General features: G+C 38.2%; 1 protein-coding gene across 8 annotated transcripts in view; it reads left to right on the forward strand.

Annotated features, from left to right (window-relative positions):
• Window positions 1-25,991, forward strand: part of PCCA (propionyl-CoA carboxylase subunit alpha) — a 416,667-nt gene that overhangs the window by 217,179 nt on the left and 173,497 nt on the right. For all 8 annotated transcript variants that reach the window (XR_011428069.1, XM_023621782.2, XM_070240419.1 and 5 more), the window contains one exon: window positions 8,975-9,085. Coding sequence is in view for 7 of the 8 variants with exons in the window: in XM_023621782.2 (XP_023477550.1) it covers window positions 8,975-9,085 (111 nt within the window). In the remaining variant the exon portion in view is untranslated. The remainder of the gene's footprint in view (window positions 1-8,974; window positions 9,086-25,991) is intronic.

Here is a 25,991-nt window from a genome sequence, read left to right on the forward strand (position 1 = left end):
AATATTCCAAAATAAATAAAATAATTTGTTTTGAGGAGAAATTCAAAATGGAATACAGACAAACAAATGGACAAGACTGTATGAATAGTTAAAATTATGCTGAAGGCGAGAGAAAATATAAGCTGACCTAAATAACTTTTAACAGTATTTTGACTGGATACCCTCAAGCTAAAGACAAAATATGTATAAGCAAATATTAAACTCTGGTTAGTAGGTTTGTTTTTCCTAGTTCATGGGTTAGCAGTTCTGAAGCCAGTTTATGTATATTCTGGGATTGAGGAAATAAATACATGTATTTATGTATTTATGTGGATAAGAAGAGCCAAGTTTCTCACTGTCAGAATGTGGGAATGGATAAGAGTATAAAGAATCCTATGGTAGTGAATTGAAATTGGAGGTATCAGTGTGAACCCATGGTTTTTAACATAGATTGAGAAATAAATATGTTATTGCATGCGTGTGTGTTTGTGTGTGTACATGTATATTCGTATTCTCTAGGTCAGGGTGTCTTGACTTTAGCACTATTGACATCTTGGGGTAGACAATTCTTTGTTGTAGGAGGGCTGTCTTGTGTATTGTAGGATGTTTATCAACATCCTTGGCCTCTACCCACTAAATGACAGTAGCATCTCCTCAGTTGTGACAACCAAATATTTCCAGATATTGCGATATGTCCCCTGAGGGGCAAATCGCCCTCCATTGAGAACCACTGCCCTGCTAAGAGGTCGTAGAAGCATTGACACCCATAGCAATGAGCACACTAAGATCTTGTTTTCTAAATACCATTCTCCCATAAATGGAAGCGCTACTCCCTGATAAAATGGCTGATTTCAGGAAGAGTATAAGATGAACCTGAAACGTCTTGTGTAATAAAGTAATCAAGTGCTCGAAAAATGATTACAGGTCAAAAAGACTCAGGAGCCGGCTTTAAGGGGCTTTCACTGACCAGTCTGGGAAAACTTTAACAACAAAATAAATAATGCTAGCAATGGATTACAATCTTTGGAATCAAGTAAGAGTCTGTGAGTTCATACTGAGATAGATAAGAAAGATAAATGAGGGAGGGAGCTCAGCTCTTTCTCACAGTAGATTTTTAACTAATAAGTGTAGAAAAATCACCATTTGGGAGACACTAAATTGTTTGGGTAAGACTTATCAATGACGGATGCTAAGATTAGTGGGTGAAAATATGGTGAGAAACAGGTATGTGCATAGTTTCATATCTTCCCAGGAGATACTAATTAATTACAATGGGATAAATAGTACCTTTAAAGTGGAGAAACCTAGCAACTTCCCAAATGATCAACATTAACATCACTGGTAATGGGTCAAAGCAACATCAAGCACCTCTTGATATGATGCACTGAAAAGAGCACTTCATTTCTGTGATATTCTTGTCAAAAATGTATAACCTGAATATAATCACAAGGAAACATCAGACAAACCAAAATGAAAGACAGGGTACAAAATAAATGGTTTGTAGTCTTCAAAGGTGTCAAGGTCAAGAAACACAAAGAAAAGTAGATCAACTTATCTAGATCAAAGGAAACTAAGGACACATGACAACTAAATGCAACGTGTGATCTTGGATTAGTTGCTGGACCAGAAAAAAATGTTTTTCTTTTGTAGTAAAGGTCATAAATGGGACAATTGGTGAAATCTGAATGTCTGTAGATTAGGTGATAATACTGTTATCAGTGTTAATTTTCAGATTTGGTCACTGTATTGTGATTACATAAGAGACTTAACTTGGCTTTAAGAACTATAGTCTAAAGTAATTAGAGATAAAGTGCATCGTGTCTGCAACTTACCTTCAAATGTTTAAGAAAAAAATTGTGTGTATACATAAAGAGAGAGAAAATAAATGATAAAATAAATGTGGTAAGATGTTAAATTTGGAGGAAAAAATGTTTCTAGGTAAAGGATACACAGAGACTCTTTGTACTTTTTTGGGAATTTTTTGTAATTCTGAAATTATTCCAAAAAGGTTTAAAAAATAGGTGAAGAGGAGCATATACTGCCCCCCAAAACTAACATTTAAGAAATAAAAACAGAGATGTATTGTGACTCATACATCATTCGTCTGTTTAATTCTAAAGGATAGGGGAGTTTAAATTTGTTTTATGAGGGGCAGAAAAGGAAGGACGGTTTTACTGTCTAGTTTGAGAACTGCTTAGTTGCTCAAATAAGAACTTTTTTCCTGAGCTGATTGTGAGCTTTAGTTAAGATAAAGAATCTTTAGAGCAAAAACGTAATTTGGTTAAAGTTAACTTCTGAATCCCCATGAAATAAGCAGTGGCTTTTGGCCTCTGTTTGATCCTGGCAGCGTGTGCAGCTAATGTCTGGCCAGTGTTTTGGAAGCAGCAGGTAGTCAGGGGAAAGCTGCCTCTAGGGGTCCTCTCTTCGTGGCCTGGTCATGATCTCCTATACAGACGAGACCCTGTGAACTTTGGCAGAGGTCGTCCTCAATTCCCAGACTAAAACTCAGAGTCATAATTTTTATGAGTATGTGATTAATAATATGGTTGACGTTATAAGCTAAGTCTCGGAGAGTACCTCTACTATCCACTTACTGTCTGAACAAGGATCTGTGTAAATAGCGTTGTGTTTCCTGGGACAAGGAAGGAAAGTAAACAAATAGAAATGGTAACTTTCAAATGTGTGGGAACTCTTTTAGCAGTTCAGTGATTTTTCTCATTTATCTCATCTTTTGAGCTTTTGAGGTATGAAATAATTTTTTGATTATTCCTCTATTTGGCTTTAGAATTAATTAATGTACAGAAGTTTTTAGAGCAGTCAGTTGAAGCACCTAGATTTTGATTGTCTGCCATTGGCCGTTGTTTCGCCTTGGAGTCCTTAGGAGAGAAAAACAGATAATGATTTGATTTTGAATAGTAGTATGTAATATTTTTCTCAGAGAATGTTAAGGAGAAAATGCTTTTCTGTATTAATTTTATTCCTGAAACATCATTTAGCAAGATAAAAGTCTGTTTTTTCATGCTCTATTTACTATTCAAGTAGAAAGATTTTTAAAAGTCCATGCTTCATTTGTGTGCTTGAGTGACTCTGTTCTTTGCTATCCAAATGTAAATTAATGTTTGGTTATAATTCCTATGCATTATGTTTTCTACAATCAGCATCTCTTTTTCAACTTTGAATATGGAATAAAAATACAGCATATCATTTATTCTGTAAAACTGCATACATTTTAACTTTTTGGATGTCGTCAGTTACCAGCTGAGCACTGGGCATCAGAAAATGGTCTTACTTTTATTCAATTATCATTAACTATTTCTGAAAGCTCTTTTACTGAAGACGGGGTCTGATGCCAACTATTTTGGCCTTGGCCACAGTTGTACCAGCCCTGGACTGGAAGAAGAAAGCTGGTAAATTTAAATAGGAAATATGAAATATATGAAGTGAACAGTATTATTTTTATTTAACTGAAGGAGGGAAGTTCAAAAATCCTGACAGCTTGCCTTTCTAAGTTCTCTATTATTTATACAAAAAAGGCTTATAAATTGAAACATTGTGAATTGTTAATTTGTACATAGTACCTTTTATCGGAAATAAATTACAGCTGCACCTCGATCTTCTAACTTTCATCCTTTCCAGTCCCTCCTTTAGGATCTTATTTTTTTCAGAACTTCAGTTGCTATACATGATTAATTTGCACATTGCTGGTTTTGCTTTACATTTCCCACTATTTCCCACTCTGTTTTGGATTCTGTCATGTGGATGCCCACCTCCATGACTTCTGTATTCTGATGTGTATGCATTCTGACCTGCCTGCTCTTCTGAGGTCTAATCATTTGGGCATCATCAGTCTCATTTCACAGGCATCTCAAATTTAGCTTGCCCAAAATGAATCAGATTTTTTCCTCTCAACCTGTTCCTTCTCTGTAAAGGGCATCTTCTATTGTGTAGCAGAGCCAAAAGTTTGGATGTTGTGCTTGACTCGTCTCCCCCATTCTTTTTTATTTTATTTTTCTTGTTGAGGAAGATTAGCCACAGGCTAACATCTGTTGCCAATCTTCCTCTTTTTTTTTTTTTTTTTGGCGTGAGGAGGATTAGCTCTGAGCTAACATCTGTGCCACTCTTCCTCCACTTTATATGTGGGTCACTGCCTCAGCATGGCTGACGAATGGTGTAGGTCTGTGCCTGGGATCTGAACCCACAAAGCTGGGCTACTGAAGCAGAGTGTGCCAAACTTAACCACTGTGCCAGGGGGCCAGCGAGGTCCCTCCTCGATTCTTGATGTCCACTAAATCACCAAGCCTTATCTGCCTCCTAAATCTCCCTCAAGTCTAGCTACTTTTCTCCATCTGTATTGTCTACACCCTAGCTGTGACCTGAGCTCTTGCCATTTTTCAGTGTGTCTCCTGCAATGGTCAGCTAATGGTTTTTCCCGTCTTCACTCTTGCCCCTCCCCAGTAGCAGCCTGAGTGGTTCCTGGAACGCACGTATCTAGTCGTATCTACCCTCCTTTACCCATTCAACTTGATCTCTCAAGGTAAAGTAAAATCTGTGTGTGGCTCTCAGACCCTGAATGCCCATGTTTGGTTTTTCAGGCACGTAGTTTTCTCCTTTGCTCCCGCACTTCAGCCTTGGTGTCCTTCTTTCAATCCGCTTCATAGAAATGCCTAGTGGTATCCATTTGCTTTTTACAATGAAAATTCTTAAATACTTTAAGTTCCTCCATAATACTACTCCTCTTTGTGTCCTTCTGCGTCTGTCTCTATTCTCTTTCCCAGCCAGGAAAATTTGTGTAAGTCGCAAATATTTTCCTCTTCCTGGAACACCACATCTGTCATTTCCTATGCATATAAATCTCTCTGGCAAGCCATAACCCTTTCCTCCTTCAAAAGTGCTTTAGTTTTGTCTGTCTGTAAAACGTACGACAAAGGGATTCATTTCCCTTTTATAGCCTGACTTCTTTCAGGGAGTCTTTGATTTTAAATTCTTGCCTACCTAGTTTGTCTTTCTAAGCATCTTAGCACATTGCCTTCAGTTGCTTTTCATTTTTGTCTATCCAAATATCACTTATAATATAGGCAATGTCACATTTTCACAGTGATTTGTTAGGTGTATTGCTGTCATCAGAAGTTTCCTACACCTTCCAATACTTTCCTCATATAAATATACCTAATTACAAAAGCCCTTTGAAACAATACTTATTGAGTATAGGCTAAGGCATTACCCACAGAGCAGGGTTGGGAAACTGCATTTCTCCTGGGCATGTGCTGTGAAAGATATTTATTAGATCATTGTCTATTTGGGATAGCTTCTTCCCTAGAATATTTGTGTAGCTAAAAGAATTGCATTAATATTTGAATTTTGGAACTTTCTCAGAATGTTTTGAGGTAGTTTGAATAGGTTGAAAATTGACTTTTATAAAATTATCGGTACATAATATCTTCTGAATCAGAAACAGAGATGCTCAGAATTTTGCATATGGTCTAGTATAAAGAGATGCATCGAAAAATGCCTAGAAGAATGTATTCAGTTGTTAACATTGGTTGGCTCAGAGATAGGTCATATTGAAAAGAACGCCCTTCTTCTGCTTGTTTACATTAGGGTACAGGGTAACCTGCTGCAACAAAGATGCTTAAATACGATGGTATAAATAGCATAGAAATTTATTTAGTTCTCATTTAACAGGCTTGCTGGTCCATGCTGATGGGGAAAGTTAGTGTCCTGTGGCTATTCCAGGAGATACACACAACCATACACCCGTTTTGTTGCTCCGCTTTCTCTGCGTTCCCAAAGCTGAGTTACTGCCATGTCAGGAAGCCTATAGGAAGAGAGAAGGAAAGGAAGTCCAAGCAATTTTTTTTAAGTAACTGCGGCCTGAGTCGGATACATCACCTTAACTTACAGTCCCTTGTGTGAGGATTAGTTTGTCATGTTTAGCTAAAAGACAGACGGAAAATGAAGTCTGTGTCTTGGTGGTCTTTTGTTCAGCTAAGAACCTGGACAAAATGAAAAGCAAATTTTAAGGGAAACCAGCAGTCTGTCACAATATACTTCTATATTAAAAATTTTCTTTTATATATATGACTATTATAATTTATATTGTACTAAACTTTAAATGAATGATTCAGCCGTTCTGAATCACTATTTTCTTTTTTAAGTCTCCCTTTTCCTTATCATTTTCTTATTCTATAACTGATTACTGAAAGTTCCCCAAAAGCAGGTACCATAATGTTAGTTCTCATTTTTCTTCCGATGATATCTAATTGCTGCATGAGTAGTAGGTGTAGAATAAATGTTGATAGATATAGATTAATTTGCTCTGAATAGCAACTTTGTTAAAACCTCATAGCAAACGTCAGCAAATGTTTTTGGTAATGGGCTAAGGAATAAATATCTTAGACTTTGTGGGTTGCACAGTCTCTGTTGCAGTTACTCAACTCTAGTGTTGTAGCATGAAAACAACCATAAGTAAACACTGCTGTGTTCCAATAAAAGTTTATTTATAAAAATAGGTAGTAGGCTAGATTGGGCCTACAGGCCATAGTTTGCTGACCCCTGCCGTATAGGATGGGCACACCCTCTAAATAGAAATAGGTGGAAACTTAGATTTGTGGAGCTGCACTCTTACAGAATATGAAACTGGAAGTAGGTAGGTACGTAGGTAGGTCGGTCGGTCGGTCAGTCAGTGCTGAGGCTTAGGATACAGTACAACTTCTGTCTAATGTTTATTAATCACATATTGTCTTCTCCCTATTTATCCTCATATAAAAAAAGGATAATAATATCCACAATGATTCTAATGCACCTTCTTGAGTGCCTGGCGTTGCATTAAGTGTTATCTCATTTGTACCTCCTGACAATCATACTGAATAGGTTCTCTTGTTATCACCATTTGACAAGTGAGGAAACTAAAACTTCGAGAGGTTAAATAGCTTACCCAACGTGAGACGTAGATGTGGTACTTGAACCTGAGTGATTCTTAGCTTACTTTATAATTATTCTTGTAAAAGTAAGGACTCTCTAAGATTTGAATAGGAAGATCAGATTCAGGCTTTCTAGGTTTGTTATGCAGCGTAATGGTACAGATTAGACCTGTACAGAAGTGGGCTAAAGAAATTGGAAGGAATTAACAAACCTCTCTGTTTACTTCAACTTCAGTTGTATTATGTTCCAGTGGCCCTGCTCTTATTGAAACCTGATCTAATTCCTGCTTTCCCCGGATTTGAAATGCCTCTTTATACTACCTTTTATTCCTAGTTAACATCTTTGTAATCTACATTGCCAAGATCAAATAATTCCTTCATTAGATCTTTCTATGTCATAGAACTCTCCTGATACCGTTTGTATCCCTCTTGTGGCAGTTACCTATTTGAACCTTACTTTGGAGTAGTTGTTGTGTACCAGGCTCAATTTTTCATACTAGATCACAAGCTTTTTTCATCTTCTTCTTCCTTCCTCCTTCTTTCCCTTACCCTCCCACTTTTCTCCCCTTCCCTGTCCCTTCCTCCTCCTCTTCTTCCTGCTTCTCTACTTATTGAGGTATACTTGACATATAATAAACTTCTCATATTTAAAGTATTCAATTTGACATAGGTATACATCTGTGAAACCATCGCCACAATCAAGACACTGAACATTTGTGTCAAGTCCAAAAGTTTTCTCATGGCCTTTGTAATCTACCCGTTCTCCAGCCCTGTCCCAATGCAACCACGTGATCTGCTTTCTGTCACTGTGGGTTCATTTGCATCTTCTAAAATTTTGTATTGATTGACTCCTACCATATGCATTATGTTTGGTCTTGCTTCTTTAATTCTGCGTAATAATTTTGAGATGCGTCTTTGTCATTGCATGTTTTAGTGACTCATTTCTTTTTATTGCTGAGTGGAATTCCATTGTATGGACAAGCTACATTTTGTTAATTCATTCATCTGTTGATAGACGTTTTAGATTATTTCCAGTTTTTTAATTGCAAATAAAGCTGTTAACCTTTGTGTATAAGTGTTTGTATGGGCTTATGTTTTTATTTTAACTTGGGTAAATACTTAGGAGTAAATTGTCTGAATCATATGGTGAGTATATGTTTAACTTTTTAAGAAACTGCCAAACAGTTCCAAAGTGGATGTACCAATTTATATTCCCACACAGGGTGTGACAGTTTCGTTTGTTCTGCATCCTCACCAACACTTGGTGTTGTCTATCTTTTAACCTTTAGCCACTTAAATTGGTGTTTGGGAGTATCTCGTTGTATTTCTTTGACAATGACGTTGACTGTCTTTTCTTGTGCTTACAGGCAATTTGTATATCTTTTTATGAAATGTCAGTTTAGATCTTTTGCCTATTGTTTTACTTGGTTTAGTTGTCATGTTGTTATTGTATTGTAAACATTCTTTATATATTCCAAATATAAGTTCTTTGCTTATGTGTTGTGAATATTTTCTCTCAGTCTATGGCTTGCCATTTCATTTTCTTAACTATATCTTTGAAGAGCAGGCTTTTAAGTTTTGATGAAGTACAATTTGTTAATATTCTTTTTTATGGTTCCTGGTTTCTGTGTAGTACTAAGAATCTGTTGCCTCAAGGTAACAGATCTTTCTCCTGTATTTTCTTCTATAAGTCTGTCTTATAGTTTTAGGTTTTATATTTAGATTTGTCATCTGATTTGAGTTAATTTTTGTGTATGGTATGAGTTAGGGTTGAGTTTCATTTTCATTTTTTCTCAAATGGATATCTAGTAGTTCTACCATTTGTTGAAAAGACGTTTATTTCCTCATTGAGTTGATTTGGCAATCACAAGCTTCTTATGTTAACTTTTAGTGTTTTATTGCTACTTCAAGTTCAGATATTTTTTTGTTGTTACTTGAAGTCAAGGAGTTGAATTATCTTGCATGGTTTTTGCTAGATCATAAGACACTGATGATAAATTTCACCAGATAAGAAGAATTAGATTTTTAACTGACTCATTATTCTCTGATTCAATCTGATATCATTTTATTTTTAGGTGTTACACATAATATTGCATTACTTCGAGAGGTGATAATCAACTCACGCTTTATAAAAGGAGACATCAACACTAAATTTCTTTCTGATGTATATCCTGATGGCTTTAAAGGTTTGTATGCATTGAAGTATTTTAGTATATTAAAGTTATTTTTTATGCTTTATTATAATGTATAACTTTTTCTAGTTTGAAATTAAGACCTTTGACCTATATTATACATGATTTATTAACATACTTAGAGTATCCTAGACAATTGACATTCATGATTTTGAGTATTCATGAGTGACTCATGAATGTGTAATAATCTGTAATTTTGTTAAGTGAGGAATTCAACTATGTGGAATGGTGTCAGTCTGGTTTTGAAGCAGAAATATATAGGCAGAGCATTAACCTACCTCATTTTCTGGTTTCTGAAAATGAGTTCAAATTTGTATCCCTGCTGATATGAATATATGCAGGAACACTTCTTTTAATGATTAAAACTATATCTTTATGAAAATTAGCACTGAAAATTACAGAATACCAGATGCTATTCCTATTAATGAAAATGAAGATGTCTAAGAAGATGATGGTTTTCGTTCTGAAAAATGAATTTATTGAAGGAACAAGTAGAATGTGAGATTTAGCACTGCAAAGTTATCAGTGTTTCCACGTAGTAGAAAAATTGCTCATCAAGTGAGAGACAGAGAAAACCCTTTAGTGAGCATAGAAAACATGGTTAATGAGATGGTAAGAAACTGACAGGATCTGCAGGAGACAATAGAAATGTTATTAAGGTGAAAGCCACAAGCCTCTACATATATTTCTAATGAACTTGGGGATATATGAAAATTAGATGTTCTCTTACAAGTTTCAAGTGTTCTTTATGTCCATTTTAAAGTGTTTTAGTATGTAAAATGACCCAGTCATTTTAGAAGCTATATATAGATTCAAGTCAACTTCATGTAGTTAAGCTATTGAATACATTAGAAAGCAATTTCTTACAATGTAGAGTTTTCATAAGACTAACTGTGGATTACTGATTTGATCTTTCTTTTAAAACTTTAGTATTACAGGGTTTCATCATTAGTGCCAAGGTAAATGAAGAATATTTCTTTTTGGGAACTCAAAACGCAAGACAAATGAATCATCAGGATCTTTTTCTTACAGCCCTAACATGATTACAGTTTTATACTTCATTCATTTTCTTTAATATCTGTTGGTTTCACAAAGCCAGGAACTACTTATGTTATTGCTTCTTACTGTATCCCTAGCAGCTAAAACGTAACAGACACGAAGTAAATATTTGTTGAATTAATGAAAAGAACCTTATAGTATTGATGAAAAGGGATTACCTTGGATATATTTAATTAACTGTACGTCTATCCAGATTACCAGTTAGTTCTATTTTGATCCTAACGTTTTGGCTTCTTGTCGTGTCTGAAGTTTTAATTAAAAGTTGTAGTAAGTTGTGAAGTGGACTCAGGATTTCCATATGCTTTTATGTCTGCCTCACTAATGCTTTTGTGAAGGTGATATGACATGAATCAGTAAGCAGAAGGAGACAACGGGTCAAAACTTCAGGGAAGCTTTAGAATAAACATATTGGGGCTGGCCCAGTGGTGCAGCGGTTAAGTGCGCATGTTCTGCTTCAGCCGCCCGGGGTTCACAGGTTCGGATCCCGGGTTGGGACATAGCACCGCTTGGCAAGCCATGCTGTGGTAGGTGTCCCACATATAAAATAGAGGAAGATGGGCATGGATGTTAGCTCAGGGCCAGTCTTCCTCAGCAAAAAGAGGAGGATTGGCAGTGGATGTTACCTCAGGGCTAATCTTCCTCACAAAAAAAAAAAAAAAAAAAACAGAACAAACATATTGATGTGGATGGTATTTATATATACATACACACATTCATTACGTGTCTGGATATATGGTATTATATTCTATTACCATGGAGAAAAAAATGGGGCATTTAAAATTTCTGATTGGAATTGATTACTATGTACATGATTACTAATTTCTAATTGGAGTTGATTACTATGTATTGTGTGTTGTACATTCAGCAGCAATTGAAAATGTTTCAAGTTCTCAAGAGAACTTAGAAATTTACTTGAAACCCAGTATTGCATGGGGCCAACACCATGGAATAATGGTTACGTTTGGTGCACTCCACTTTGGGGGCCTAGGTTTGGTTCCCAAGTGTGGACCTACACCACTCGCTGGCGGCCATGCTATGCCGGTGACCCACATACGAAATATAGAAAGATTGGCACAGGTGTTAGCTCAGGGCTGATATTCCTCAAGCAAAAAAGAGGAAGATTGGCACAGAGGTTAGCTCAGGTCCAATATTCCTCAAGCAAGAACAGAGGAAGATTGGCATAGATGTTAGCTCAGGTCCAATATTCCTCAAGCAAAAAAAGAAGAAGATTAGCAAAAGATGTTAGCTCAGGGCCAGTCTTCCTCAGAGGAAAAAAAAACAACCTAGTATTGCAGTTTTCTGTGATAAACTTAATATGTTACATTTCTTTTTTGGTAGGGAATTATCAGCACAGACATTAAAATTCTGTTTCTTAGGCTTATGCAAGATAGGAACACAATTTTTAAATTGTTATAAGTTGTTAGAAGAAAATTTAGCAATTTTTAACCTCAGCCTTCATTTTACGTGTGAGGAAACTAAAGCCCAGAAAGATTGATAAGACTAAATGACCAGTAATGTAATAAAACCAGAAATTCAACTTTGACTTTTCTACTTTTGTTTCAGGACTCGTTCAATTGTGCTAGGATTTAAATTCATAAATCACAAAAGTCTTCAGAGTATGCTATATGTTATCATATTGCCTGTAAGGACTTTGAAAGTACACACCTATATTTGCCATTCTTAATGTCTACTTTTTATTCCTTCATGTTGTTTTCGTATCAGTTCTTTCTTCTCTGAATGGCAACTCTCTCTCGTTCTTCCTCAGATTACTCTATTTCTCCTTCCTCGTTTTTCCCCAGAGCAGGTCTTAGATATATTAAACTGTATCATCTTTGATTGTTTGATATATGTGCCTGAAAGAGACAGCAGGAAGTGGCAACTGAAGTTAATCCAGGATCTTCTCCATATGTTTGAGACTGGGTCATTTTGCCCCTTTGGGATTACCCATCTGCTTCCCATCTGTCCAGCTATCCTAGGCACTGTTCATAGGCAAGTGCTTGTTTTTATAACTGCATTAACATTTTTTATTATATATGTTTATTATCCCAAGTTTATTTGTAGACTAGGGCAGTGTTACTGTAAGTTCTTAGATTGAACTTTGAATGATTGTGTCTAAAATTTAAAAATAAAATACACAAGAATTTGTTCTTCATATCAACTTATTAGATTCTGATGTTGAAAGGCTATTTTCTTTTCACTCTGAAAAATAAATGGAAAATGGAGAAGAAGATATTTTGATTCTGGAATAAGAGGAAGAAGGTATTTTAAGAACTATTATTTCACTTGGCGTGTAATGAACATTTTGGACTTATTTCTCTGCTGCCTTGCCGTACTTCAGCCACCAGCCCCATCAAAAGAAATTATTAGAATTATATTTCTCTTCTGGAAGTTGCAGAATTTTTATAAAAGTTTGATTTAACCCAAGAATTATACCGTTAATTATACTTCTCTTTTTTTCATTGAATTTAGTCAAGTATTTCTAAACCTTTAAAAATAGTACTATAATATATAGACTGAAGTGTTGCCTTTAAAAATTCAATCATTAAAGTCATTTAACAGATAATTAGTATAGGTTCTAGAAGAAAACCAAAGATGCATGATATATTTTTCCTGCCCTTAAGGAGCTTACAACACGGGAGAAATAAACATAGAAAGAACTAACTACACAACAGGACAGAAGAAAATAAGTGCCAAGTGAAGATAGAAGCAAAGTGTCTTGAAAGCAGAGAAAAAAGAAACCAATTCTAATTTAGGGAATCAAGGATGACTTCAAGAACACGGTAGCATTTAGACTATTGAAATACTTCTCTAAGGACTCTATTCCTTAGGCGCTGGGGCCACCATGCTGCCTTGGGAGAGCCACTGTGTGCATCTCTTCCTAATGCATCTTCTTTGATATAGTATTGGTAGTTTGAAATCAGTCTTGGAGAAAGTATTTACAATAAGGAAGTTAGCAAATGCTGCACACTGAGGCATTTCTCCTTCCTTCACACCTCAGTTGGTTGTTAAACATTTACCAGCAAGCTACTGCCTAACCCTTTGACCTGACTATTGAAAGCAAACAGAGCCATTAATGTACAAAGGGAAAGGATTACCCATCTAGGAAGGAAGACCTAGAAGAATCCCTGAGGACAGGTGGTCCTCAGTTTTAGAACTGCTGGTATGGGAAGCAAATGACTACTCTTACTGAAAAATAGTAACAACACCTAAGAATATTAAATTAGAGGAGAAAGACTTTAATAAACTAAAAGCTGTGAGTTTTAGAAATAAAACATTTCAGCAAAATGAAAGCATGGTCACTGCTCAGAACCAAATTATAGTGACCCAAAGAAATAAATGGAAGACATATCTCAAAACATGTAGCAGAAAGGTAAAGAGAGGGCTGGCCCCATGACCGAGTGATTAAAATTGTGTGTGCTCTGCTTTGGCAGCCCAGGTTCATGGATTCAGATCCTGGGCACGGACCTACTCTGCTCATGAGCCATCCTGTGGCAGTATCCCACATACGAAATAGAGGAAGACTGGCACAAATGTTAGCTCATGGTAAATCTTTCTCACAAAAAAAAAAAAGGTAGAGAGATTGGAATCATGTAGGAAATGATGAGAGATGTGGAGGGAAGATCCAAGAGATTTTATATGTAGATAAGCTGAAAGATGATTCTTAACTGACATAGCAACCTAAGAAAGTTGAATCCTAAGCTGACAGTGTAAAAACAAAGTAGCTCATTATCACTGCAGAACCCTTCAGAAGTCTCAGTAGTTATTAGTTCCAAGTACCTTTGGAAATTCCCAAAGGTGGAACTGTTGGTCTAAAATCTCTGATAGGTTTTCTCCATATTCCCTCCCTCACTCTTCAAAGCAGGGTGACTCTCTCCTCCACCCTGGCAAAAGCTTTGAGGTTCTTCTCTGTAGAGAGTAAAATAGTCTGCACTGGGGGACACCAGGCACAGTTGAACAGAGGATGGAGTGAATGTGGACATACTGAATGTGGTGACACTTCCTCCCCCCAGCCTTGATCCCCACTTGGTTTCCAGAGTGCTGGCAGGCAGGCAGGTGCTGTCAGGCACAAGAGTAGAACATGCCTCTCTGAGCAATCTAACCAGCCCTAGAGAGGTTACCTATGGCTCTCCCAACAAAATGATCTGGACAGATTACCCTACACCTGAAGCCCATAGTCGGCAAAGCCACATCCCACAAAGAGGTGAGAACACGTGTGACTTAGAATCAGGACATCTGTCAGAATTGTTTAATACAATACTAGATTTAAGGGTAACCACCAAACGAGTGTTAAAAATAGATGATAGAACTAAAACCTTTTAGGAGAAAACAGATCAGGCTTCTTAAAAACTCGGTCATGCATATGAGGATGGATAATAGCATGAGGTTTGCAGAGGTTTCTGGCAAAGGTACTGCTGCATCGTTTTGGCCTCCAGTAACTGAGGGCTTAATGAGCAAGGAGTGGAGAACCTAAACATTGTTTAGGTCTTAGGGCATTTGTTTGAAGTTGTCCCCCAAAAGTTTAAGAAAGTGAGGCTTAATTGTTAGGAGGAAATTTTTCTCCTTTTAGTCACATATATTTACTGAACCCGTTAGGTCAAAGGTAGTGGTCTCAGCTCTAGAGGTAAAACTATTTCAAAAAGCCAAAGGCTTTTTAAACCAAGAACTGCACCTTTTTCCAGCCATGTCTTCACCAGAGAGTCAGTTGTTCCTTGACTTATTGACATCACAGTAGAGGTTTCAAGCCTTAATGCTCTGAACATCAAGAGCTAGGTTTGAGAAAATCTTCGAACTTCACCTGGGCTAAGGGTCTACTTCCACGTAGAAGTGGCGTGCTCCTGTTGAAGATTTCAGCTGTTAGAGTGCTTGAGGCTGCGTCAGTCCTGTGGAGGCTGGAGGTTCAGACTTTCTGCCTTCTCACCAGTCCTATCCCACAGCTTCCCGGAGTCATGCCATGAGTCTTCTCCATCAGCATTGGCAGAGGGGTGACAAACAAGTGTCAAATTGTAGTGCTCTCTTAGTTTACATTCACACTCGACAAAGGAATAGGAAAAATGTAAAAGAATTTAAATCTACTTTGTCTGTATCCCAGAGTTCTAGGTGCTTAGGATTTATCAGTAAACAAAAGAACTTGCTGACCTCATGGGACTTACGTTTCAGTGAATTAGCAGGCAGCATGCATTCTCAACTCCCCTTGTAATGACTCTACAGGATTTTACAGGTGAGAACCTGCTCAGAACAAACATGGATGAAGTGCACTTGCCTTAGCTTTTCCACCTAGAGCAGGAATTGAATGCAGGCATGGCTGACTCAACACCAAACTAGCACGCTGCAACCTAGCCTGACCTGCCGTACTCTTGCCTAGCCTCAAAACTGCCTTCTCATTGGCCTGCTCACTGTCACCATTGCACATTCCAGTTCACTCTTTACTCAGCAGCCAGAGTTAACTTTTAGAACCAAATCAGATCTTTTCCCTTACTTTGAAAGCCCTCAACGGCTAAACAAATTGTGGTACATCCGTGCTATGGAATACCGCTCAACATTAAAATGGAACAAATTACTGATTCATTCAACAACATGGATGAATCTAAAAGATATGTGCAAAAGAAGCCAGGCACAAAGAAATACTTACTTTGTTCCTTTAACGATCATGTGTCATATAGTGATGTTTTGGTCAAGATCAGACTGCGTATACAAAGGTGGTGCCATAAGATTATAATGGTGATGTCATAGCCTTTATTATGTCGTAGCACAACACATTACTCATGTGTTTGTGGTGATGCTGGTGTAAACAAATCTGTGCTGCCAGTCATATAAAAGTATAACAATGAAGTTATGTACTGTATATAATACGTGGTAATGATAATAACTATATTACTGGTTTATGTATTTAGTATACTTTTTATCATTATTTTAGAGTGTACTCTCTCTACTTATAAAAAAAGTTTACTATAAAACAGTATGCCATGTTATGCCAGCAGCAGTCTCATACATCTCATGTTTATTGCGTTTATTGATTACATCATTTTCTTTTGTGCTTGACTTAATGTCATGTTGTTTTCTTCATTATGGCCCCTGAGCATACAAAATCAACTGCTAATGTTGTCAATAAGAGGCCACATTGAATAATTGACCTGGAAATGAAATTAAAAGTGATTAAGGCCTGGGGCTGGCCCCGTGGCCGAGTGGTTAAGTTCGCGCGCTCCGCTGCAGGCGGCCCAGTGTTTCGTTGGTTCGAATCCTGGGCGCAGACATGGCACTGCTCGTCAGACCACGCTGAGGCAGCGTCCCACATGCCACAACTAGAAGAACCCACAACGAAGAATACACAACTATGTACCGGGGGGCTTTGGGGAGAAAAAGGAAAAAATAAAATCTTTAAAAAAAAAAAAAAAAGTGATTAAGGCCTATGAAGGTGGAAAATCAGTGATGGTTATTACCCACCAGTCAGATGTGTCCCATTACACCATAGCTATGATCTTGAAGAACAAGGACAAAATGATAGAAGCTATTAAAGGTTCTGCTTCATTGAAGGCAACGAGACTAACAAAAATTCGAGAAGGGCTTAAATGAGACATGGAGAAACTTCTGCTCATTTGGTTTTAAGACCAGACATAGAAGCATATCCCTCTCAGCACCATGATGATTATGGCCAAAGCAAAAAGTTTGTGATATTGAAAGAAGAAGCTGGTACTGACTATGATGTTGAATTTATTACTGGCTCTGGGTGGTTTAAACAATTCAAGAATCGTCGTTCATTACATAATGTGAAATTGAGTGGTGATTCTGTGAGTGGTCACGTGAAGGCAGCTGAAGAATTTTTGGAAACTCTAGAAAAGCTGATTGTGGAAGAAAATTACTTACTGGAGCACATATTCAATATGGATGAAACCTCCCTATTCTGGAAATTGATGTCTGAAGGGACTTTTATCCATAAGGAGGCCAAGTCAATGCCAGATTTCAAGGCTTTTTAAGTCTTGCTTGGGGGCAATGTTGCAGGCTACAAATTGAAACCCTTTGTGATCCAGCACAGTGACAACCCCAGGGCCTTCAAGCACATCAGTAAGCACACACTACCCATGTACTACGGGAGCAGTAAGAAGTCATGGAGCGCCCAGCTTCTGTTTCAAGATGTCCCCCTGAATTGCTGTGCCAGAAAAATGGAGAATTATTGTGTGGAGAATAACATACCTTTCAAGGTTTTGCTTGTTGTTGATAATGCTCCATTGTTTTATTGGTGATCTTCATCCCAATGTCAAAGTGGTGTTTCTCCCTCCAAACACCACCTCTTTGATCCAACCAATGGGTCAAGGAGTTATTGTAGCTTTTAAGGCCTACTATCTAAGGAGGACCTTTGTCCAGGCTATTGTTGCAACTGAGGAAGACACTGATGCAATTCCGGAAGTATTACAACATCTATGACTGCATCAAGCACCTTTGTTGGGCTTGGGATGAGGTCACCAAGGAATGTATGAATGGCATCTGGAAGAAGATATTCAAGAGGTTTGTCCATGACTTCAAAGGATTCGCCAAGGATAAGGAGGTTGCAAAAAGTCAACAAGGCTGTGGTTGAGATGGCAAACAACTCTAACCTGGGTGTGGATGAGGATGACATTGAGGAGTGACTAGATGTGGTTCCTGAGGAATTGACTAATGAGGAGTTGTTGGAACTGGAATAGGAATGCATAGCTGAAGAAGAGGCAAGAGAAGAGGAAACTGTAGAAGAAAAAGAAGAATCTCCAAGAAATTCACAGTGAGGGTTTTAGAAGAAGCTCTTGCAGACTTCAGCAGGCACCAAAGAGTTTGAAAATATGGACCCTAGCACCATAAGATTTTCATTAATAGGAATATTCATGATGTATTATTTGCTTACAAGCAAATCTGTGGTGGAAAAAAGAAACAAAGCAAACCACCAGGGTCATATTTCCAAAATGAATGATACCTCCTCAAAAAGAGCCTCAGGCAGGTCCTTCAGGAGGTATTCTAGAAGAAGGCATTGTTATCATAGGAGAAGGCAGTTCCATGCATGTTATTGCCCCTGAAGACCTTCCGGTGGGACAAGATGTGGAGGTGAAGGACAGTGATATTGATGATCCTCACCCTGTGTAGGCATAGGCTGATATGTGTGTTTGTGTCTTGGTTCTTAACAAAAAATTTCAAAAAGTAAAGAAAAAAACCCCAAAATTTAAAAATAGAACAAAACTTATAAAATAAGAATATAAAGAAAGAAATTTTGTATAGCTGTACAATGTGTTTGTGTTTAAATCTGTTATTACAGAAGAGTCAAAAAGTTAAAAAAAATCAACAAGTTTATAAAGTAAACAAGTTATAGCAAGCTAAGGTTAATTTATTCAAGAAGGAAAAATTTTTTTTTTATAAACTTTGTGTAGCCTAAGTGTACAGCATCTATAAAGTCTACAGTAATGTACGGTAATGTCTTAGGCCTTTATATTCACTCACTACTCACTCACTGACTCACCCAGAGAAACTTCCAGTCCTGTAAGCTCCATTCATGGTAAGTGCTCTATATAGGTATACCACTATTTATGTTTTATACTGTATTTTTACTATACCTTTTCTGTGTTTAGATACACAAATACTTAGCATTGTGGGTGGGGGGGTTGGTGTTAAGATGGTGGCATAGGCGGAGTCTGAACTCATCTCCTCCCATGGACACAATCAATTTCCAACCATTCTTGGAACAATTACCCCTGAGAGAGAACTGAAAACTGGATAAAAAGAACCCCTTCAACAAAGGACAATCTTGACTGAGGTGGAAGAGACAGAAATTCTTTCTGGAGAGACAAAAAGCCACATTTGTGAGCCGCAGAGCTTCACAGCCAGCCTGGAGCAATCCTAAGGTATGCAGCCTTCTCTGGAGGACTGGGGGAGCATTACCAGTATAAGAAGCCTTTGGACTCAGCACACCTGAGATGAGTCTCATAATATCTGGCTTTGCTGGCTATTAAGTACAATGGGGAGGACCCTGGAAAAGCTGTCAGACATAAGTGAAAAAAGCCGACTCTTAAGGGGCCCATGCACAAATTCACCCATTTTGCAAAGCGACCTAAAATCACCAGAAAGAAATATGCACAGTCCTTTTTTGAAAAGAAACTTACCTGATAGGCTCTGGGTTCATCTCAGTGAGAGGTGAGACCTCTCCAGGGACTGAGACATTGGTGGCAACCATTATTGTGACGTAGTATAGGCATGCTGACACAGATGCTGTCAGATGCCATTGGACTTTCTTTCCTGGCCTGTTAGCCCAGGGTCCGCCCCACTCACTACAGCAGTGATTTAATCCAGCCCAGCCAGGGCAAGCAGCCTACGCTAGGGAATGGCCTCACTCAACAGCAAGACCTTGGGCTAGTTGTGGGCTTGCATAGGTGGGGTGTCTGGATGCTCTGCAGGCAGGCAAGTGGGTGAACATCTGCAGGGCAGGGCCTGTGCAAGGAGTGGGTGGAGTGTGTGGGCGCCTCTGCAGTGGGGTGACTGGGTCTGCTTCAGGGGTTTGGGATGTGACATAGGCCAGAACTGTGTTCACCATGTGTATGGACCTGTGGGCTGTGGGGCTTGTCACCTGCAGAAGACTTGTCCTTCTCAAAGAGCCATGTAGGGGATTGGCCCCACCTTCCAAAGCCTGCAACGATTTGGTACTCGCATGCCTGGGGCCAGCCCCCCTCAGCTGCAGTCCTGAGAAAGCTTACAACAGCCTTGCAGGCTGGAGGCCTACAGAAATTGTAAGCCCCTGAGCCTAGCAACCAGCCACACTGGGGGCCTACTCACTTAACAGAAAAACTGCAATGGGAATGTGCTATTAGACTTTGCAGCCAATGGTGCTCGGGCTCCCCAAACCTGATAAAGTGACTGAAGGGTCCACAGTAGCCACATGCAGTTGAGAATTACAATTAGCTGGCCAGGGGGACAGGCTGGCCTTCCTGGGGACTTGTAGCAATAGCAACCCTGCCACAACAGAAGGAAGCACATAGCCCACACAGGGGTCACTCCTGGAACATTTAGAAATGGTGATGAGAGGGAAGCACACTGTTGGGCCTCATAAGGCATCAACTGCATAAGGCCACTGCTCCAAGATCAGGAGACTTAGCTGACCCACCTAGTACATAGATATAAGCACAGAAAAGGAGGCAAAATGAGGCGGCAAAGGAATACCTTCCAAGCAAGGGAACAGGTCAAAACCAAAGAAAAAGAACTAAATGAGACTAATAAACAATCTACCTGACAAACAGTTCAAACAAAGTCAAAAGGATCCTCACTGATCTTGGGAGAAGAATGGGTGAACTCAGTGAGAACATCAACAAAGAAGTGGGAAATATAAAAAAGAACCAATCAGAAATGAAGAATACAATACTGGAAAGGAAAATTTCCCTAGAGGGACTCAATAGCAGAGTAGATGATACAGAAGAATGGATGAGCAAGCTCGACAAAAGACAAGAGGAAATCACCCAAGCTGAACAGATAAAAGAAAAAAAGATTCAAAAAGAAGGAGAAAACTTTCAGTAAGCATCATGGCGGAGTGAGCTTGCCTGGCACTCTCTCCCTTTCCACATACAATAAAAAAGAACAACCATATTACAACAAAATAATATCCTAATAGCACAGAAATCCTTGGAGAGCCATAGCAGCCAAACGACGGAGGGTGGAGAGGCTGGAGACCCCCTCGGAGCAGCTGGAATGGGGTAAGAGAAAACCTTGCTCCCTCCCCTAGAGACTGGGATCACTGCCTCTGGAGGCTCCGTGAGGGAAGGAGTGGGGGAGGGGCCACACGTTAGCAGGATCACCCAGGACTCCCACAGCCATGCAGCCCAGATGGAAGCCCTCTAATGGGGGAAATCTTTCGTGTGGGGTGACCTCAGCAAGCCAAGACCCCAGGAGAGCAGACAGCGAGAGCTGATTGGGAAACCGGGTCTGCAGGCAAGAGAAGGTGCCCCTCCCTCCCCGAACCTGCGCTGTGCCAGCCATCTTGGCTGAAGGTGGAGGACTCATCATACATGGCTCTAGACCCCCATCTAGTGGCAATAGGCTGTAACTGCAACCAAATAATAGCGCTATGTGCAAAAAACGTTCTAGCATCAAACAAGTCATAAAAACTCCAGACCAGAGGGAAAATAAGCACCCAGAATTATGCCCTGAGCACTCAGAAATAAGTAAACTAAACGAAAATGAATTCAGAATAGCTATAGTCAAAAAACTAAATGAGGTAAAGGAAAATATAGAGAAACAAGTCAACGAGTTCTGGAGTTACTTCACAAAAGAGATTGAAACTATAAAGAAGAATCAATCAGAAATACTAGAGATGAAAAATACAATGGATCAGATAAAACAGAATACAGAGTCCCTGAATGTCTGTGTGGATGCCATAGAGGAGCAAATCAGCATAATTGAAGGTAGACAGGTTGAATGGCTCCAGACAAAGGAAAAGGGAGAATTAAGAATAAAAATGAATGAAGAAAATCTCTGAGAAATAGCTGACTCAATGAGGAAATGCAATATAAGAATAATTCGAATCCCTGAGGGTGATGAAAAGGAGAATGGAACAGAAAGTGTGCTCAAAGGAATAATAGCAGAGAACTTCCCAGATCTAGAGAATGAGACGGAAATACGTGTGGAGGAAGCTTTTAGGTCTCCTAGATATGTCAATGTAAAAAGAACTACTGCAAGGCATATAGTCGTAAAACTGGCAAAACTGAATGACAAAAGAAAGAATACTCAGGGCAGCAAGGCAGAAGAAAATAACCTACAAAGGAACCCCTCTCAGACTTTCAGTGGATTTCTCTGTAGAAACCTTACAAGCTTGGAGAGATTGGAATGACATACTCAAAACTTTAAAAGATAACAATCTTCAGCCAAGAATACTCTATCCAGCAAAAATATCCTTCAGATATGAGGGAGAAAAATCTTTCCTAGACAAACAAAAGCTAAGGGACTTCACAGCCATGAGACCGCCCGCCCCCCAAGAAATCCTCAAGAAGGCCCTCATACCTGAAAAAAGAAAAAAAGGGAGAAAGGGGTCACAAAACACAGAGTAAGGACACAAATAGAATCAGAATAGGATAGCAAATATACAACTATAGCATTAGGATGAAGGGAAGGAAAACACCAAAAACAAAGACAGTCTTATCACTTTAACCACAAAGTCACAACACAAGTTGAAATAAGAGATGACAATAATAACTTAGGAGAGAAGGAGGAAAGGGACTGAATCAGTTTAGGCTAAGGAAATAAAAGTCCACCAGAAAATGGGCTATGTTATACACAATATTCTGAATACAAACTTCAGGGTAGCCACTAACCTTAAAAACAGAACAGAGACACAAAAAATAAGTAAGGAAATAAGAAACCGCAGATGTCAATGGATAGGCCAAAACACTCAGGACGAGAAACAAAGGTAATGCAGGAAAACCAGAAAACGAGTGACAAAATGACACCATCAAGCCCTTATGCATGAATAATCACCTTCAATGTAAACAGATTGAACTCTCCAATAAAAAGACACAGAGAGGCAAGATGGATTAAAGAACAAGATCCAACAATCTGTTGCCTCCAGGAAACACACCTCAGCTCCAAGGACTAACACAGGCTCAGAGTGAAGGAGTGGAAGGCAATACTCCAAGCTAATAGCAAACAAAGGAAAGCAGGTGTCGCAATACTTATATCAGACAAAGTAAAATTCAAGATAAGGCAGGTAAAGAGAGACATAGAGGGTCAGTATATAATGATCAAAGGGACAGTACATCAAGAAGAAATAATACCTATAAATATTTATGCACCCAACATAGAAGAACCAAAGTTCATAAAGCAACTATTAACAAACCTAAAAGAAGACATTAAAAATAATGCAATAATAGCAGAGGACCTCAACACCCTACTCACATCATTGGACAGATCATCCAGACGGAAAATCAACAAGGAAACTGGAATTAAATGAAAAGCAAAGACAGTTGGACTTAATAGACATATAGAGAACACTTCACCTCAAAACAGCAGAATACACATTCTTCTCAAATGCACGTGGAACATTCTCAAGAATAGACCATATTTTGGGAAATAACGAAAGCCTCTATAAATTAAAAAAATTGAAATAATAACAAGCATATTCTCTGATCATAATGCTATAAAGTTAGAAATTAATTACAAGAAAAAAGCTGAGAAAGGGACAAAGATGTGGAGACTAAACAATATGCTATTGAACAAGCAATGCACCATTGAAGAAATTAAAGAAGAAATCAAAAAATATCTGGAGACAAATGAAAATGATAACATGCCATACTAACTGATATGGGATACAGCAAAAGCTGTATTAAGAGTGAAATTCATTGCAATACAGGCACATATTAACAAACAAGAAAAATCCCAAATAAGCAACCTCAAATTACACCTCACTGAATTAGAGAAAGAAGAACAAACAAAGCCCAAAGTCAGCAGAAGGAGAGAAATAATAAAAGTCAGAGCAGAAATAAATGCTATTGAAACAAAAAAGGCAGTAGAAAGGATCAATGAAACAAAGAGCTGGTTCTTTGAGAAGATAAATAAAATTGACAAACCCCTAGCCAGTCTTACAAAGAAAAAAAGAGAGAAAGCTCTAATAAACAAAATCAGAAATGAAAGAGGGGAAATAACAACAGACTCCGCAGAAATACAACGTATTAGAATACTACGAAAAGCTATATGCCAACAAAATGGATAACCTAGAGAAAATGGATAAATTCTTAGTCTTTTATAATCCCCAAAGCTAAGTCAAGAAGAAGCAGACAGTCTAAACAGACCATGACAAGGAAGGAGATTGAAACAGCAATCAAAAGCATCCCAAAGAATGGCAGATGGCTTTCCTGGGGAATTCTACCAAACTTTCAAAGAGGATTTAATACCTCTCCTTTTCAAGCTATTCCAAAAAATTAGGGAGGATGGAACACTTCCTAACACATTCTACGAGGCTAACATCACGCTGATACCAAAGCCTGACAAGGACAGCACGAACAAGGAGAACTACAGGCCAACATCACTGATGAACATAGATGCAACAATTCTAAACAAAATTTTGGGAACTCGAATTCAGCAATACATCAAAAGGGTCAGACATCATGATCAAGTGGGATTCATACCAGGGACACAGGGATAGTTCAACATCCGCAAATGAATCAACGTGATACACAACATCAACAAATTGAGGAATAAAAACCATGTAATCATCTCAATAGATGCAGAGAAAGCATTTGACAAGCTCCAACAGCCACTTATGATAAAAACTCTGAACAAAATGGGCATAGAAGAAAATTACCTGAACATAATAAAGGCCATATATGACAAACCCACAGCCAACATCATACTCAATGGGCAAAAACTGAGTGCCATACCCCTGAAAACAGGAACAAGACAAGGATGCTCTCTATCACCACTCTTATTTAACATAGTACTGAAGGTTTTGGCCAGAGCAATCAGGGAAGAAAAAGGAATAAAAGGAATCCAAATAGGGAGGGAAGAAGTGAAACTCTCACTATTTGGAGACGACGTGACTTTATATATAGAAAGCCCTAAAGAATCCATTGGAAAACTTTTAGAAGTAATCAACAACTACAGCAAAGTTGCAGCATGTAAAATCAACTTACATAAATCAGTAGCATTTCCATACTCTAATAACAAACTAGCATAAAAGGAACTCAAGAACACAATACCATTCACAATCGCAACAAAAAGAATAAAATACCTCGGGGTGAATTTAACTAAGGAAGTGAAGGACGTATACAATGAAAACTATAAGGCTTTCCTGAGAGAAATGGATGAGGACATAAAGAGATGGAAGGACATTCCACGTACATGGATTGGAAGAATAAACATAGTTAAAATGTCCATACTACCTAAAGCAATCTACAGATTCAATACAATCCCAATCAGAATCCCAATGACATTCTTTACAGAAATAGAACAAAGAATCCTAAAATTCATATGGGGCAACAAAAAACCCTGAATTGCTAAAGCAACCCTGAGAAAAAAGAACAAAGCTGGAGGCATCACAATCTCTGACTTCAAAACATACTACAAAGCTACAGTAATCAAAACAGCATGGTACTGGTACAAAAACAGGTGCACAGATCAATGGAACAGAATTGAAAGCCCAGAAATAAAACCACACATATATGGACAGGTAATCTTCAACAAAGCAGCTGGGGGCATACAATGGAGAAAAGAAAGTCTTTTCAACAAATGGTGCTGGGAAAACTGGACAGCCACATGTAAAAGAATGAAAATTGACCATTCTTTTTCACCATTCACAAAAATAAATGCTAAATGGATCAAAGACCTAAAGGTAAGACCTGAAACCGTAAGGTTTCTAGTGGAAAATGTAGGCACTACACTGTTTGACATCAGTATTAAAATGATTTTTTCGGACACTATGTCTTCACAGAGAAGGGAAACATTAGAAAGAATAAACCCATGGGACCTCATCAAACTAAAGAGCTTCTTCAAGGCAAGGCAAAACAGGATTGAAACAAAAAAAAAACCAACCCACTAATGGGAAAAACTATTTGCAAGTCACATATCTGACAAAGGGTTAGTCTCCATAATATGTAAAGAACTCACACAACTCAACAACAAGAAATCAAACAACCAAAAAAAAATCAAACACCAAAAAAAAGATGTAGAAAGGCATTTGATAAAAATTCAGTAGCCATTCCTAATAAGACCCTTTTCTAGTAACACCTTTCTGGTAAAACAGAAATAAAAGTTAATTAATTAAATTTGCTAAAAAGACTACTTACTGAAAACTAAAACATCATTTTCAATGATGAAATGCTAAAATAATTTTCCAAATATAATGAGATCTATA

The sequence above is a fragment of the Equus caballus genome, chromosome 17 (genome assembly GCF_041296265.1).
Source record: "Equus caballus isolate H_3958 breed thoroughbred chromosome 17, TB-T2T, whole genome shotgun sequence".
Lineage (NCBI taxonomy): Eukaryota > Metazoa > Chordata > Mammalia > Perissodactyla > Equidae > Equus > Equus caballus.